At 40.2% G+C, this 13461-nt stretch overlaps 1 protein-coding gene across 7 annotated transcripts in view; it reads right to left on the reverse strand.

The window, feature by feature from the left end:
* Positions 1–13461, reverse strand: part of WDFY3 (WD repeat and FYVE domain containing 3) — a 120611-nt gene that overhangs the window by 44011 nt on the left and 63139 nt on the right. For all 7 annotated transcript variants that reach the window (XM_014878964.2, XM_088164100.1, XM_088164098.1 and 4 more), the window contains 10 exons: positions 12463–12694; positions 10810–10910; positions 9828–10046; positions 7574–7755; positions 5897–6128; positions 5110–5270; positions 3838–3949; positions 3239–3429; positions 1646–1798; positions 4–77 (listed from right to left, as the gene is read on the reverse strand). In XM_014878964.2, the coding sequence (XP_014734450.2) occupies positions 4–77; positions 1646–1798; positions 3239–3429; positions 3838–3949; positions 5110–5270; positions 5897–6128; positions 7574–7755; positions 9828–10046; positions 10810–10910; positions 12463–12694 (1657 nt within the window). The remainder of the gene's footprint in view (positions 1–3; positions 78–1645; positions 1799–3238; positions 3430–3837; positions 3950–5109; positions 5271–5896; positions 6129–7573; positions 7756–9827; positions 10047–10809; positions 10911–12462; positions 12695–13461) is intronic.

The following is a 13461-nucleotide window of genomic DNA, read 5'->3' on the forward strand; positions in this document are numbered from 1 at the left end:
TACCTTGACTCAGTGAGGAGTTCAATGAAGTGCTCAAATAATGACAGATGAAGCTCATAGGGTGCATGAAGCCAGACCTGAAATACAGAAAAAACAGTATTTTTTTGTACATAAATTGACTTGTAGGTTAAAAGCAAGCATTAGTAAATAAAAAGTTATGAAGAGATTAAAATCTTTCATATACATGACTTGGCCACGAAGAACCACACATGAGTTCCAAAAATATTCTCTGTAAGGGTACCATGCTGAAAACTTAGAAAGGGATCTAGATAAATGGTCACACACTGCCTTTTCACACAAACTTTAAACAGACAGTGCAATGACTGCAAAGGAGCTATTGGGGTTTACAAGGCTGTGTTAAATTTATCTGGTCTAAGTGAAGGTTTATGTCTTCATAAAATTAACTTACTACCTTCCACCAAGATTAAACTCAAGGTCTTCCCTGATTTTATTTTTTACCCAGAATTGCCTGCACATAAATTTAGATTCTCTACCAAAAATCCCCAAATATCAATTGTTCAATCAATATTAGTAATAGAAGATATAAAAGCCAGAAAGCTCACAGTTACAGCTGCAAATCTTAAAAGTGATTTTCTATTGAACAAAGCATAATTAATACTTGTGCTCTGGTGTATAAAACTGGCTTAAATGAAAAGCTTTCTAGCTTTTGCTTTTCTTCTAATCTTATAATTTAAAATGATGAGAACAAATCTTTTAATTTCCCTGTTCTGCATGAGTAAGAACATCCAATTTATCCAAATTAAGTGAAATGTTTGAATCACTGATTTCTGAATAACTTAAATAAAAATATCTCCAAAAAACTGAAAAAACAGCCAAAATCTCAGACTATTGTAAAGTTTCTTCCCAAATAAGGTTTCCAGGAGTGCTTTGAAATACTCAAATAGAGATCTAAAAAAAAGGAAATGGTTGAATCTATTCATTCATTCGTGCAAAAATGACTTGCAATATTAAGTCAGCATCTTATCGCTAGTTTAGGAGTGGTAGTAGGGTTTTTACTTATTTACTTTAAAATGTACATGAGTCAGAATTCTTTTAGTCAGGCTATGTCAGGTACAGGTAATGCCAAAGGACCACACACAAAAGAGTAAGTTCTGGGAATTTTTTTATCAGCCTCTACTGCATTAGCATTTCCCTCTGAGATTTGCTACTTTCCTTACTTTAACACAACATTTAACTATTGCTTAGGTCATGCAAACAAAATTTTAACTGCCTTACTACCAACCTTGCAGGAGATGTGTGATAAAGTGATTCCCATGTGCTATGTTGAAAGTTTACCTCCTACTTTTATTTTCAGGGCATTTTTCATGCCTTGATATATGTACTGCAGTAGAAGACACAGGCGAAAAGAAATTGAACAGAAAACTGCAGAATGCTCTCTTTTAAACCAACAAAAAGCAGAAACACCTGTGGCACCCATCCGTTGTTTGTGCAGTGATTCAAGACATTTCAGCAGGAAAAGTTACCAATAATTTTGTTGCTCAGCTGCTTTACTGTACTATATAAGAAATAGGAAGTTCTCAGGATAATAACCTAACTTGCTACTGTTGAATTTTTAAGGTACGCTATCAGCATCTGACAACCACTATCCAGCATCATAATCACTTTCCTATGCAGCTCCACATACTTCAAAATCGCAGAGCAGGTCCTGGAAGGCAGCAGAATTTGGGATGATGGATGTCTCATGCCCACTGTCAACAGTTCCCACCAAGGAAAAGGTCAGGTGGAGTATGTGGCTGTTCAGAAGGGACCTTTTCTTCTTTAACAGCATTGCCAGCAGCTTGAACAAGTCAACAGAAAAAGAATCAGTCCTGTGAGCACACAGCAGCAGGAGAAAAGATGAAACATCTGTGCCCCTTTGGTGCCCCTTAAGGTATGTCTGCTGGTTGATACTCTTGATGAAAAAGTTTGAAAGTGGCATTAGAGCTCATTACAGCTCATTACAAAAGCAGCATATCCATATTCTCCAGCTCGTAAAACATCTGTTTACACCACAGACAGGATCTAGGCCCTGAGGATTAGGACACACACACACCCCTCTCAGCTCTCTAGCAGTCAGTCCCAGTCTAAGACAGCACATCCCCAAACAATTGTGTTTCTGGACAGCAAACATGGACAGGGCAGGCCTAGAGCACTAGCCTACGTGAGAGGTATTCTGGCACCAAAAAAAAGGAACATAAATCTGAATAAACCTCTTCTTTTCTTGCTGTGCTTTGCTCCCCTAGCCATGACTGCAGTCCCCACTTCTGCTCTAACTTCTTATAATCTGGGCTAGGAAAGAACCATTTGCCAGATTTAGTGTTACAGTTTCTTGTCTACTGAAGCAAACTTGTTTAAACACTCAACATCCTCGCCTGTTCAGCGTTACCATCCTCACTGAAAGAGTAAATAAACAGATTTCTGGGAATCTCCCTCAAACCATACTATTTGCTGATGTCAATACAAGTGGAATGTAAGGTCATTTGTGATGATCCACTGACTACTCATGGTACAGGGGGGACACTGTCTAGACTTGTTTGGTCACAGTAAGCCAAGGTCTGCACCAGGCTCCTTGAAATGATATGTTTTGATATAAGTGCACCAGGCATTAGCATTACAAGGTTTGCAAACACATAGTCCAAACCACAGAACTTTCCATTTCAATAAAGCAGCCTCCATGAGAAATATAAAAGGCATTGCTCATGTGAAGACCTTTTCAGATCAGTCAAACCAATCCTTCTGCATAACTGATTGCCTTTTCCCCAGCCCAGTGGAGAATTAATGTCTTCAGCTTGAAAGGAAACAGCATCACTAACTACAAAATCTGTGCAGTCTCCTCAAAAGGATGCTTCTGAGAGTTCTCTTGTTTGATTTTTTGTGTCCTTATCCTCTCTCTTGCTGGCACATCAGAGACACAAGCTCCCAGGCTTGCAGGGGTGGGTTCAAAATCACAAGAAAAAAATCGTTTAAGTATCATAGTTGTGCTCTTCTGTGCTGTTACTGAAGGCTCAGTTCCAGCAATGCAGCTAAATGTGCACAGCAGCTTAGCAAAAAACTTTTCACCTTCTCCTTTAAAAGAAGTCCTAAATAATTCATCAATGCTAATTAACCAAGAGCTCAAGAAACTTTAAAAGAGAAACTCGGGTTACAACACAACAAGAGATTTCCATGGGAACTGTGATGACAAACACTGACATTCAATTAAATCAGCCTGGTCTGTTTTGAGACATTTCTTGCATACCTGATACCCTTTGATTCTTTCCATCTCTTTGCTGGCCAGTGGATTGCTCTTTACCACGCAGACCAAGGCTTTCACAGCTGCATACAGTCCTTCCACATCTGATGCCATGGCTACAAGTCCCAAAATAGCAGCAGCCCCACCAACGTACTGCAGTGTAGTGGCAACAGGTTTGGGGACAAATGTTCTTACTCCTGAGGACAGAAAGAGAAAATTAATTAGAATATATTCAAATCGAATTTTTGTAATAAAAGATTGTGAAAACGTGAAAGCATTATTTTAGCATTACTTGAATTATAAAAAGAATGTTACTAGAAGAATTACGACACCTCAGAAGACAAAGTGAAAGAAATATGGAACAATAGTTTATAACCTAGGGTAAAGTAATTGAAAGTATTTTCATAATGATGAATCAAACTGAAATAAGCATCCCATGTAAGCAAAAAAGATGATAGTATATCCATAAAACATAAAAATGTTCAATAAATAGAACGATGCACCATTACATTCATCAATCACATGATTTATCTTCTAGTCCTAAGTTCTTATTGACAAGCAAGTAAAAACTCTAAACCATAATAATTACTAAGTGCTCAACTCACCCAAATATCCTATCAAAGCTGCACCAATAGAGCGTGCTGGTCCATTCAAATGCCCTGCTGAGTTATGTAGCAGCTTCACAGGTGTGGCATTTTCATGAGAAGAAATTGCCAGCTGAAGAAAACAAGAAAAAAAAAGCAGGGGTTGAAGAGAAGAGGGTTTTTTTATGCAAGTCTAAAATTCATAACTTAGGAATTTTCCTACTGTGATCAGGAGCAACATACAACCAAACCCAGATTAAGCCTTTCCTCTCAGGAGAGATGCTCCATCCCTTTGATCATCTTGGTGCCCTTCCCTGGACTCGCTCCTACAGGTCCATGTCTTTCTTGTGCTGGGGACCTCAGAGCTGGATGCAGCACTGCAGGTGGGCTCTCACCAGAGCAGAGGGGCAGAATCTCTTCCCTCCCCTGCTGCCCACAGTGTTTTGGATGCAGCCCAGGACATGTCTGGCTGCCTGGGCTGTGAATGCTCATGTCGGGGTCACGTTCAGCCTCTCCTCCACCAGCACCCCCAAGTTCTTTTCAGCAGGGCTGCACTGATCTGTTCATCCCCAGCCTGGATTGGTTCCAGGGATTGCCCTGACCCAGGTGCAGCACCTTGCACTTACTCTTGTTAAAGCTCATGAGCTTCCAATTGGCTCCCTTCTCTGGGCCCACCTAGCCCTGGAACTCATCCAGATTCCTTTGAATGGAATCCTGTCCTTGAAGTGTGTCAACAGCACCACTCAGTTTCATCAATGAATGTGCTGAGGGTGCACTTGATCCCTCTCTGTCATTAATGAAGGTATTAAATAATACTGGTCCCCACATGGATTCCTGAGGGACAGCACTTGTCACCAATTTCCATTGGGACTCTGAGCCATTGACCACCACCCAGTGGATGCAACTGTCCAATCACTTTCTTATCCATCTTAACAGCTCCAGTCATTGAATCCATCTTTCTCCAATTTAGAGAGAAAGATGTTGTGGGGGACCATGTCAAAGGCTTTACAGCAGCCCAGATAAATCACATGTGTAACCCTTCCCTTGTCCACTGATGCAGTCACCTCACCATAGACTGCCCCAAGGTCGGCCACCTAGTACCTAGAGGAGCTGTGAATTCTCAATTCCTGGAAGCATTCAAGGTCAGGCTGGAATGCACTTTGAGCAACCTGACACAGTGAAATGTGTCCTTGCCCACAGGAGGGGGATTGGACTAGATTGGTCCTGGCTACATTGAGCAGATTGTCTTGAAGTAAGTTTAAAGAAAGGAAAAACACACATTAACCAACACACCTGTTTGGCAATAGCTTTACTATCCAACTTGTTGTAAACTTTCCTTATTTTTGCCACTGTAAATGAAGAAACCGACAGTGCATAGAGACCAAAGGAGACCTTCTCTTCTGGTACCAAAGATACTGGCGATGGATTGATTCCTTCAGACTTTGAATCTTTACCTTAAAGACAAAATAGAAGTTCCCTTCATTAATGGCATTATTTTTCTTTTAAATTAGAAGAGTAAAATCTTAAGCAACTTATACTGCAGAATAGGTACAAAAGGAAGATTTTGCAAATAGCTGTGATGTGATACTGTACAGCCAAAGGGCTGTAAACTGCCTTTCATTGCTGAAGGAAAATAAAGCAATCAAAAATCAGAGAAGCATTTGGTAAATCTGCATCTTTGCCTGTGACAACTGGCTTTTTACTATAGTTTGATAGGAAAGCTGCTTTGGAATGGTATGAGAGATGCAAGATTCAAAGAGAATATATAACCATATCTTCGAAATTTTGTATCCTTTCTAATTTAACTTTCTACAGATAAATACAGCATACAGTATGAATAATGACAGCTTTAAGCCTTTCTAACTGGTTTAAAACCAAAGTGAGGAATAGAAGCACTTCTACTATATCTCACACAAGAAAATGTGGATTTCTATTATCCTCTTCAACACCAGCTACTAATCTTCTTCCTACGAACAGCAAGCTTTTCCTCCCTGCTCCTTCATACTCTCTCACCTCTTCTGCCAGTGTGCACACACAGATTCCAGCCCAAGTTACCAGGCACCGCACGACCCGCACTTACATGGAACATAAACGGCTTGGAAGCTCCCCACGTAGTTGGGTCCCAGCTCATAAATGGTGCTGACCCCCGGGGCAGGCAGCACTTCCTCCAGGAAGTGCGTGGGGCCCAGGCGCCACACCAGGGAGGAGAGCTGGCGCTGAGCGGGCGGCGTGCCGATGTAGGCGTACACCGTGCTGACCACGGGGGGGTTGGCAGAGCCAGAGCCACTGGGGCTGCTGTGGATGTAGTGAAGCTGGGAGGGAGCAAAACACGGGCAAGTTAGTGGGGGAGCAAGGGTACGGTGTCCATAAATGGTTCTGCAAGCTGGGGGAGGTAGCAAATGATTGCCATGTAACACAGGGGATTCTGATGCCATACTGGATTAGACAGTGAAGAACATTAAACTGATAGGAAATACGAAGACCAGAAGTGGCTACCAAAATATGAAAGTGTGTATGGAAACACAGGAGGAGAACATGAGAATTATGTGCCTAAAGAGGCTGCATCTTGATTCTAAAGACATGGTGCTCAAAGCAGTGTTGTCTCTCCTTTCCCTGCCTTTTGAAATTACACCATTTCAAGCTAAAGTGCAAATGTGATGAACTAAATTCAGCAAGGCTTTTCAAACAATTAAACAAATACAGTAAGATCCTGGCCAATATATGAAGACAATAACAACCTCAAAGGCTTTTTTCTATTTACCTTGTAAAAATTCTGTTAGCAGCTATTGAATGTAGTCATGCATAGCCATAGAGAGGGCCAGACAGACACTCATGTTGATGTCTTAAATTTTAGCTTTTATATTTTTCAGATTCTGCACTGCATTGGTGTGTGACTCTGAACTTCATATAAAGTGTTAGCAAATTCTCTTCACAGTTTATTTAGACAAAACAATCTTTTTCTAGCCCAAGAACCAAGGACACTGTTGCAGCTTTAGACTTAAGAAGTATAAAAAATGGCAAATTGAAAAAAAGCAATCTAAGAGGATGGAACTTCCTAACCTGAAGGTGTAATTAGACAATTAACCCCAATATGTAAATGGATCAAAACTTATAAAAGTGTGAAAGCTTGTGACCAGTTGTCCATCTGGGCTCTTGTACTGCCCAAGGTGTATCCTTTAAAGGCCTTTTATTAAATACCTACTTCATTGCTTTAGCACTGTCTAGCCTCTGTTCTAGGTAGCCTTTCTACAGGCATCAATGTATTACAGCTATCAGCATAACAACTTACTGTAGTCATCCTCTTGCATAAAGAATACTGGAAGGAAAACTTTGAAAGTCAAACATGTTGTTTTACCTACAGCAGTACAGTAACATTAGCTGTTTAAACCCCACACCAGGTTATGCTTTATCCCTTAAAGCCCACGCCTGCCAGGTGTCAAATGATGTTGGGATATCTGTTACAGCTTGGGAAAATTTTCCACTCAGTGGACAGGTCCCACAGTGCTCTTCACTGCTGTCTGCAGTTTCTTCTACCTAACAACGAGGTATTGACCTTTGCAAATAAAGGTGGTGTTTGCTTGTTGTTTTTTGTTTTGTTGCTTGGGTTGGGTTTTTTTTCTATTCTGTTGGGGGTTTTGTTTTTGGATGGATTGATGGTGTTTTATTTTGTTCTTTTTTCTTGTAAGGTTTTTTTATTGCACAGAGAGAGAAAAATCACTCCAACCACTAAAAATGAGGGTTGAAAGATTTATTTTACCTTAACAGTGTTGACAAGCTGTCCATCGAGGTAGAGTGCAGCTGTGCTGTTCTTCAGCATGCCTTTACTCATGACCAGAACCAAGTGATGCCACTGGCCTTCCACAATGAGGTCACCGCAGCGGAAACGGGCACAACAGGGAAGAATTTCATAAAATGATGATTCCTCACTGAAGTCATCAACTAAAGGAAAAGCACCAGTTTAGTGGGCACCAGCAGAAATGTTGTAAGAGGTTAAAAATCTCAGGATATATTCAAACTTATGAAAGTTGTATTTTGCTTCTCACCTTCCCTCCTTCCTTCGAAATTTTAGCTGAAATTACTAGTTGGCCAAAGTTTTTACTTTCCATGCTGCCTAAAGAAATTTTTACACGAGCAGTCATCAAGAAACAACAGATGTCTCCCCAAACCTACAGAGCTATTTTTCACTCTTCTCACACTCCTGTGGAGAGGATGATACCCATATTTGCAGACTTTTTATTCCCACTTTTGCTTCAGAAAAGTGACCCTTACTCTACTTAAAAGCTGTCCCAACAGAAAAAAAAAAGATTAAAAAAATCCCCCAAAACCCAGGGAATGTTTCAACAAAAATCATGAACTTTCAGATCCCTCTTCATTCTTTCATACTGAAGGAAAAGAAACCATTAATCCTCTTACCACAACAGCTGCCTGCACAGGGAGAACATTCATTTCTTTAGAAACAGCACAAGGAAAATGTTAAAAGCAGAGTACTTGACTTAGAACTAACGTTCAGATACAAAAATAATCTCAAGTTCTTTTTCTCAGCCAAACATGTCTGAGCACAATTCTTGCTCTCAAGAAGGGTCCTTAAATCACCCCATTTATTCTCACAAGAGACTGTCAGCACTTCCAATACCCATGTTGTGCACAGCAATTCCAATCTCACTTTTTCAGGTCCCTACCTGCTCCACACTCAACAGTACACCACCAACTATGATTTAGTCACAACAGGGTAGCACTTGAGTGAAGCAAAGTGTTCTGTTTCAATTAAAAAACAATCTTTATAGTCAGACATCTTCAGATCTTCTCTGGCAAAGCCTTTTTAAATCCAATCTCTTTCAGGGAGTTTGATTATAGGTGCTCACTAAACTAAAAATATATAAACTATAGCTCCAGTGCAGGCTAAAGCAATTAGTGTGAAGATAAACTTGCTTCATACTCTAAGAATTCAGTCCTCTGAGAAAGAAAGCACTGCCAGTATCTTTGTAATGTAGGAGGTTTAATTCCTCCTTTATACTGTGGGTTTTCAGCTCTCAAGTTTCAGGTGTTGAACCTGACTTTTAAGAGAGACTGCTGCAGTTCATGATGTGATTGCCTGCTTATAGATTATTTTACTTCTATCCTTACTTTCATGGTAACAGTCCGCTTAGCTGTTCATGGGAGGTTTTTTAATAACAACAGTTGTATGAATTCTTTATTAGTGCTGCCTCCTTAAAAGTAAAGAACAGAAGCAGGTACAGGTTTTTGACAACCATTTGGGCTGGTCTGGTGAAAAGCTAAGCCTGAAACACATGCAGAAGGCTGCCCTGCTCCTCTCAGACCCAGTGTGTAACAGCCTGTAGAAACCAACCACTTTCGGAGGCTCCAATGAAGGACAAGGCTGGAGAGAGGAGACAGCTCATCCTGAAGCCCCCGAGTGCACTGATAGCTCTCTCTAGCAAATTTAGTGGTATCACCAGCTTCACTTAGATCCTCCCTCTGCTAATTCCTCCTTTGGTCACGGATACTGAATGGAGATACAAACTGTTTTTGAAAACTGATCACAGCATTAAAACATGAAGTGAATGGCTGATTGCCTTCAAAAAACCCTACAGTACTGGGACTATCCAGACTGAAAGAACTTCAACCTATTAGCTTACTATTTCCAAACTTCTTCAAACCAAAGACAGTTAAAATTTGCACCTCAAGAGATGATGTCTAAAATGAAACAAGACAAATCGAAGGCAAAACCTTTCAAAACCAGTGATGTAATCCCTCCCCTGAATACATAATACCTGGGGCTTTGGCAAAAATTTTTTTATATACAATCAAATCTGCTTTGGAAATTATAAAAGCTCCATAAATTAATGTTTACATTTTGCATTTTCCCATTGTCAAAACCCATCAGGAACTGGTGAAGCAGCAACGAAAGTTCCAGCAGACACAATTTTTCTGGATACTGGGTTTAAAATACACTTGCTGTTGCACGCCTGTAATATTGTCAGCATTATCTGATGACGTGGCACAACTCTTACCATAATTCTGAAGCAATTCTTCCTTAGTTGAAACAATCAGCGAGCGGTCTTTTGCCGAGAGAACAATGGCAAGGCAGACATAATGCTGCTCCGAGGAGTTCGCACGCCGCACTACAGTGAGGAGCCTCACAGGATGGTTATTGGGAGGTGTACTAAAATGTTCAATACAAAACCAAGTTGAGTAGCTTAAACCAGATGGTGGTGGGAAAAACCTTTCACCTAAAAATAAAAAGAAGGCCCATTACATAGCTGCAGTAGGTAGTACTTAGGATACCTACTTGAACCTTTTTTTCATATCAGCTCAGCTAATACCAGCTGTGTTTTCTCAGATGCTGAAGAAGCTTCTGTTGAGGGACTATCTCTCTACCAGGAACATCTGACTCCACTTAATATCCCAGGATGCTCTCACTAATTCCAGATTAAGCTGGAAACCTTCACCTTAGTTTTTAGACTTAACTTCTTTTAACTAAGTGATCGTGTTCAGTTAATCCCACACAGTATACCAGGTTCCTGTAAGGTGAATAACCTATAACAAAACATAGAAGTGATAGCAAACAATTTAGATGGGGCTTTTGTGATGGTGTGTGCAACTACACCTGTAATAAATGCAGTCAAGGATTCGGCAGAACAAAGCACAAGTACAGCATTAACAATTCATTCCACATTTCCTATGCTCTACACACTACTACCCCAAGTTTTTCCTTAATGCATCTGGATTATTATTCATAAACCCTGGTTGATTACAACTGAGCCTTCTACTTTAAGCTTTGCATTTTAAAGCAATCACACATTTATATTTTGTATTGCTTTTCATTGTCTTGGGGGCAACAGGCAACAGAAACACACACAAAAATGACACAGGTTCTTGATTGTGAGTGCACAGTGTCCAATACCATACTATCAGTTCATGGGTAACCAAGAAGTCTAAGAGAGCTAAAAATTAGATATAAAACTCTGTTACCAGTCATACTGGAGTACTCACCAGTTCCAATTCCACTCACAACAGCGCCATCAACAAGTCCTGTAGTAACAGCATTATTTGTAGGTGCATTGTGGGGAGCCAGACTTGGCAAGAACAGGCAGCTGTTAAACACAAGACCAGTAACACACTGGAGTTTATAGAAGTCAATGGACGTGGAGTTCAATACAAACAAAACATGGCTTAGGAAAATATACCTTAAGCACACATGCTTTGTGACTTTAGGGAGTAATGAAAAATAGGAATTAATTCTCAAGATAGCTCATTGTGAGTCTAAATTATCTCTAGCACGAAGAGCTTTGGCAGTGTACACCTTTGGTGTGAAGGTATAGAGTCATGCCCATGTGGCTCCATAGCCTAAGATGTTCCCTTGTGGGCACCTGCATCTTGCAGCAGCCTTTGAGCTGTTCTGAACTTTCTAAAGAGACTGGATCAGCTCAATAGTCACAGGATCTGGCAACTGCAGACAAGGATGTTCTTATCTTAAGGAAGTATGCTCTCACACTAACATCATATTCCACCAACTTAGCTATGTTTGGTCTTTACAAGAGCCACCAATGCTGTAGACACAATGGGAATCAATATAGGGAGAAAAGTTCCTAAATTCTTTCTTTAATTTATTATAGAAGCCTTCTTAGTTGACTTGCTGAAATTACAGGAAGTCACAGCTGCATCATGTGAGTTACTTCTGGACATGTTACCAGCACCCACAAATCTCCTGACGCAAACACAATGAAAATTCACCTTGCCACCCTATTTCAAGTTCTTAGGTCCAGACGATTTTCTTTTCTCTTACGAAGGATGTAGAACACAGCTTAGAGTAACATTTGTTTAATTAAAAAAAAAGTCTGTCCCTGACTGTATTGGATATTAAGGCTAGATGGAAAATGGGAGTTGCATCCTTGCTTTGCAGAGCTGAAAAGAGAATGTAGAGAGCAGCAGAGCTCCCAAGTATTCAGGTTTTTCTATTCCAGTTTTATAACCAAAAAGACCAAACATTTTCCTTTAACACATGTTGAGAATGGTGTCATGTTTTCATCTTCTGAATAGTTAAATCGTATTACATGATCCTTATAAAGTGCCTCACTCAGCAGGTGTTTAATTAGAGACAGAGAAAAACAAGTGGTGCTAAAAGATACTGAAAAAATGAGCTAAGCATGATATCCAGGCTATGCCTCCAGTCGGTAATGCTGGGGTTTTTTCAGTTTATTTGAACTCATCATAGCTGCATTCTCTGCTTTATTTGTATTTGCCCACTTCCACATTTTCATGTTCTTCAGCAATTTTAAGTGGGTCTCAGATTTCCTGTGCCATCCAAATGTCATACATAAATCCCAGCAACCCTTCAAGGGTATGTTGGCATTCCTTTGTTTTAAAGGGGATGTGAAACCCAGAACTGAGAGGGTCTTATCAATGATACATACTTAATTTTTTTCACTTTCACACATGGCAAGCAAGCATTTTTTATCAAGGTACTAATGAATGATAAAGTGGAAATTTATGTGACTTGAAGCATTCTTTTCTCCTCTTTAGAGTGCATTTGCTCCTTACTTGCAAACAGCTTATTAAAAATTACAAGCATTCCTTTGGAAAAAAAGGAAGCAAGCAAAGAGTGCGCTGTGCCCCACGTTGCTGGAGAGCTCTGCAGGACCTTACCCGAACCCTTCCAGGGAAGTGTCAAACTCGATGAACGCCGGCGTCACCGATGATCCGTGAAGCCTGATGTCATGTGGGGTAGTCATGGAGACCAAACACTTGACTCTGGTCAGGGGCACTGTGCTCCCTTCTGCTGGCTTGAGCAGGCTCCTGCTTATCCGGTAGTGGCTGTCCTCGTGCACGCCGAAGACGCTGTCAGGACCCAGACCTTCCGTGGAGGTGACCATGCTATCTACAGGAGAAGCCAAGAAACAACACAGCATTGCAAAAGGGAGGCATTTTCAAGCTGTTTATTTGGACCTTTCAAGTCCAGTGGAATAGCTGGATTGTCAGCCATCATCAGCTAGGTCAGCCTCGAAAGATAATGAGCTGGGCAGTATTGCTTTGATTATAAAAATGCTCAACCAAGGCAGGAAGATGAGCATCTTGTGCAACACGCCAAGGAAAGTTTGTGGTACAACCAAGAGGGCCTCCATTAGCTAATGTCAGCACAGTGTCCTTTCTGCAGAGGCTCCTCTTCAGATGCATTCCTGCTACCTGACTTAATAGGCAGGGAAAATTCTAATTTATGCTTTTCAGAAGTCTCAGAGCTCTTAGTAAGCAGAACAGCTCAGTAAACTTAGGTTAGGCAATTTAACATAACTTGTGGTATTCTGAAGGTAGCTTTGCATTCTCTTTCCTAGGCAAAAAGCTTTCTAGACTCATATTTCATAATTTTCATTGTTTATTTTTCCCAGTGATAATACCTAAATGCAAATATATAAATAAATAAATAAAGCATTGGCCAAGAGATAAATTTAATCTCTTCTCCCTTCTTTTAACATTTACTGAACACAATAATACAACATGAATTCAGTTAACTTATTTTGTTTATTTATTTCACTATTTAATGCTCAATCAATATTACCTAAGATACTTCCTAGTTTCTTTTAAATAATTCAAAAATTTCAGCTAAGATATTTTTAACAATATGTCACAGCCAGCAATACAATGACCAAG

This window comes from Sturnus vulgaris, chromosome 4, assembly GCF_052056855.1.
Source record: "Sturnus vulgaris isolate bStuVul1 chromosome 4, bStuVul1.hap1, whole genome shotgun sequence".
Taxonomy (NCBI): Eukaryota; Metazoa; Chordata; class Aves; order Passeriformes; family Sturnidae; genus Sturnus; species Sturnus vulgaris.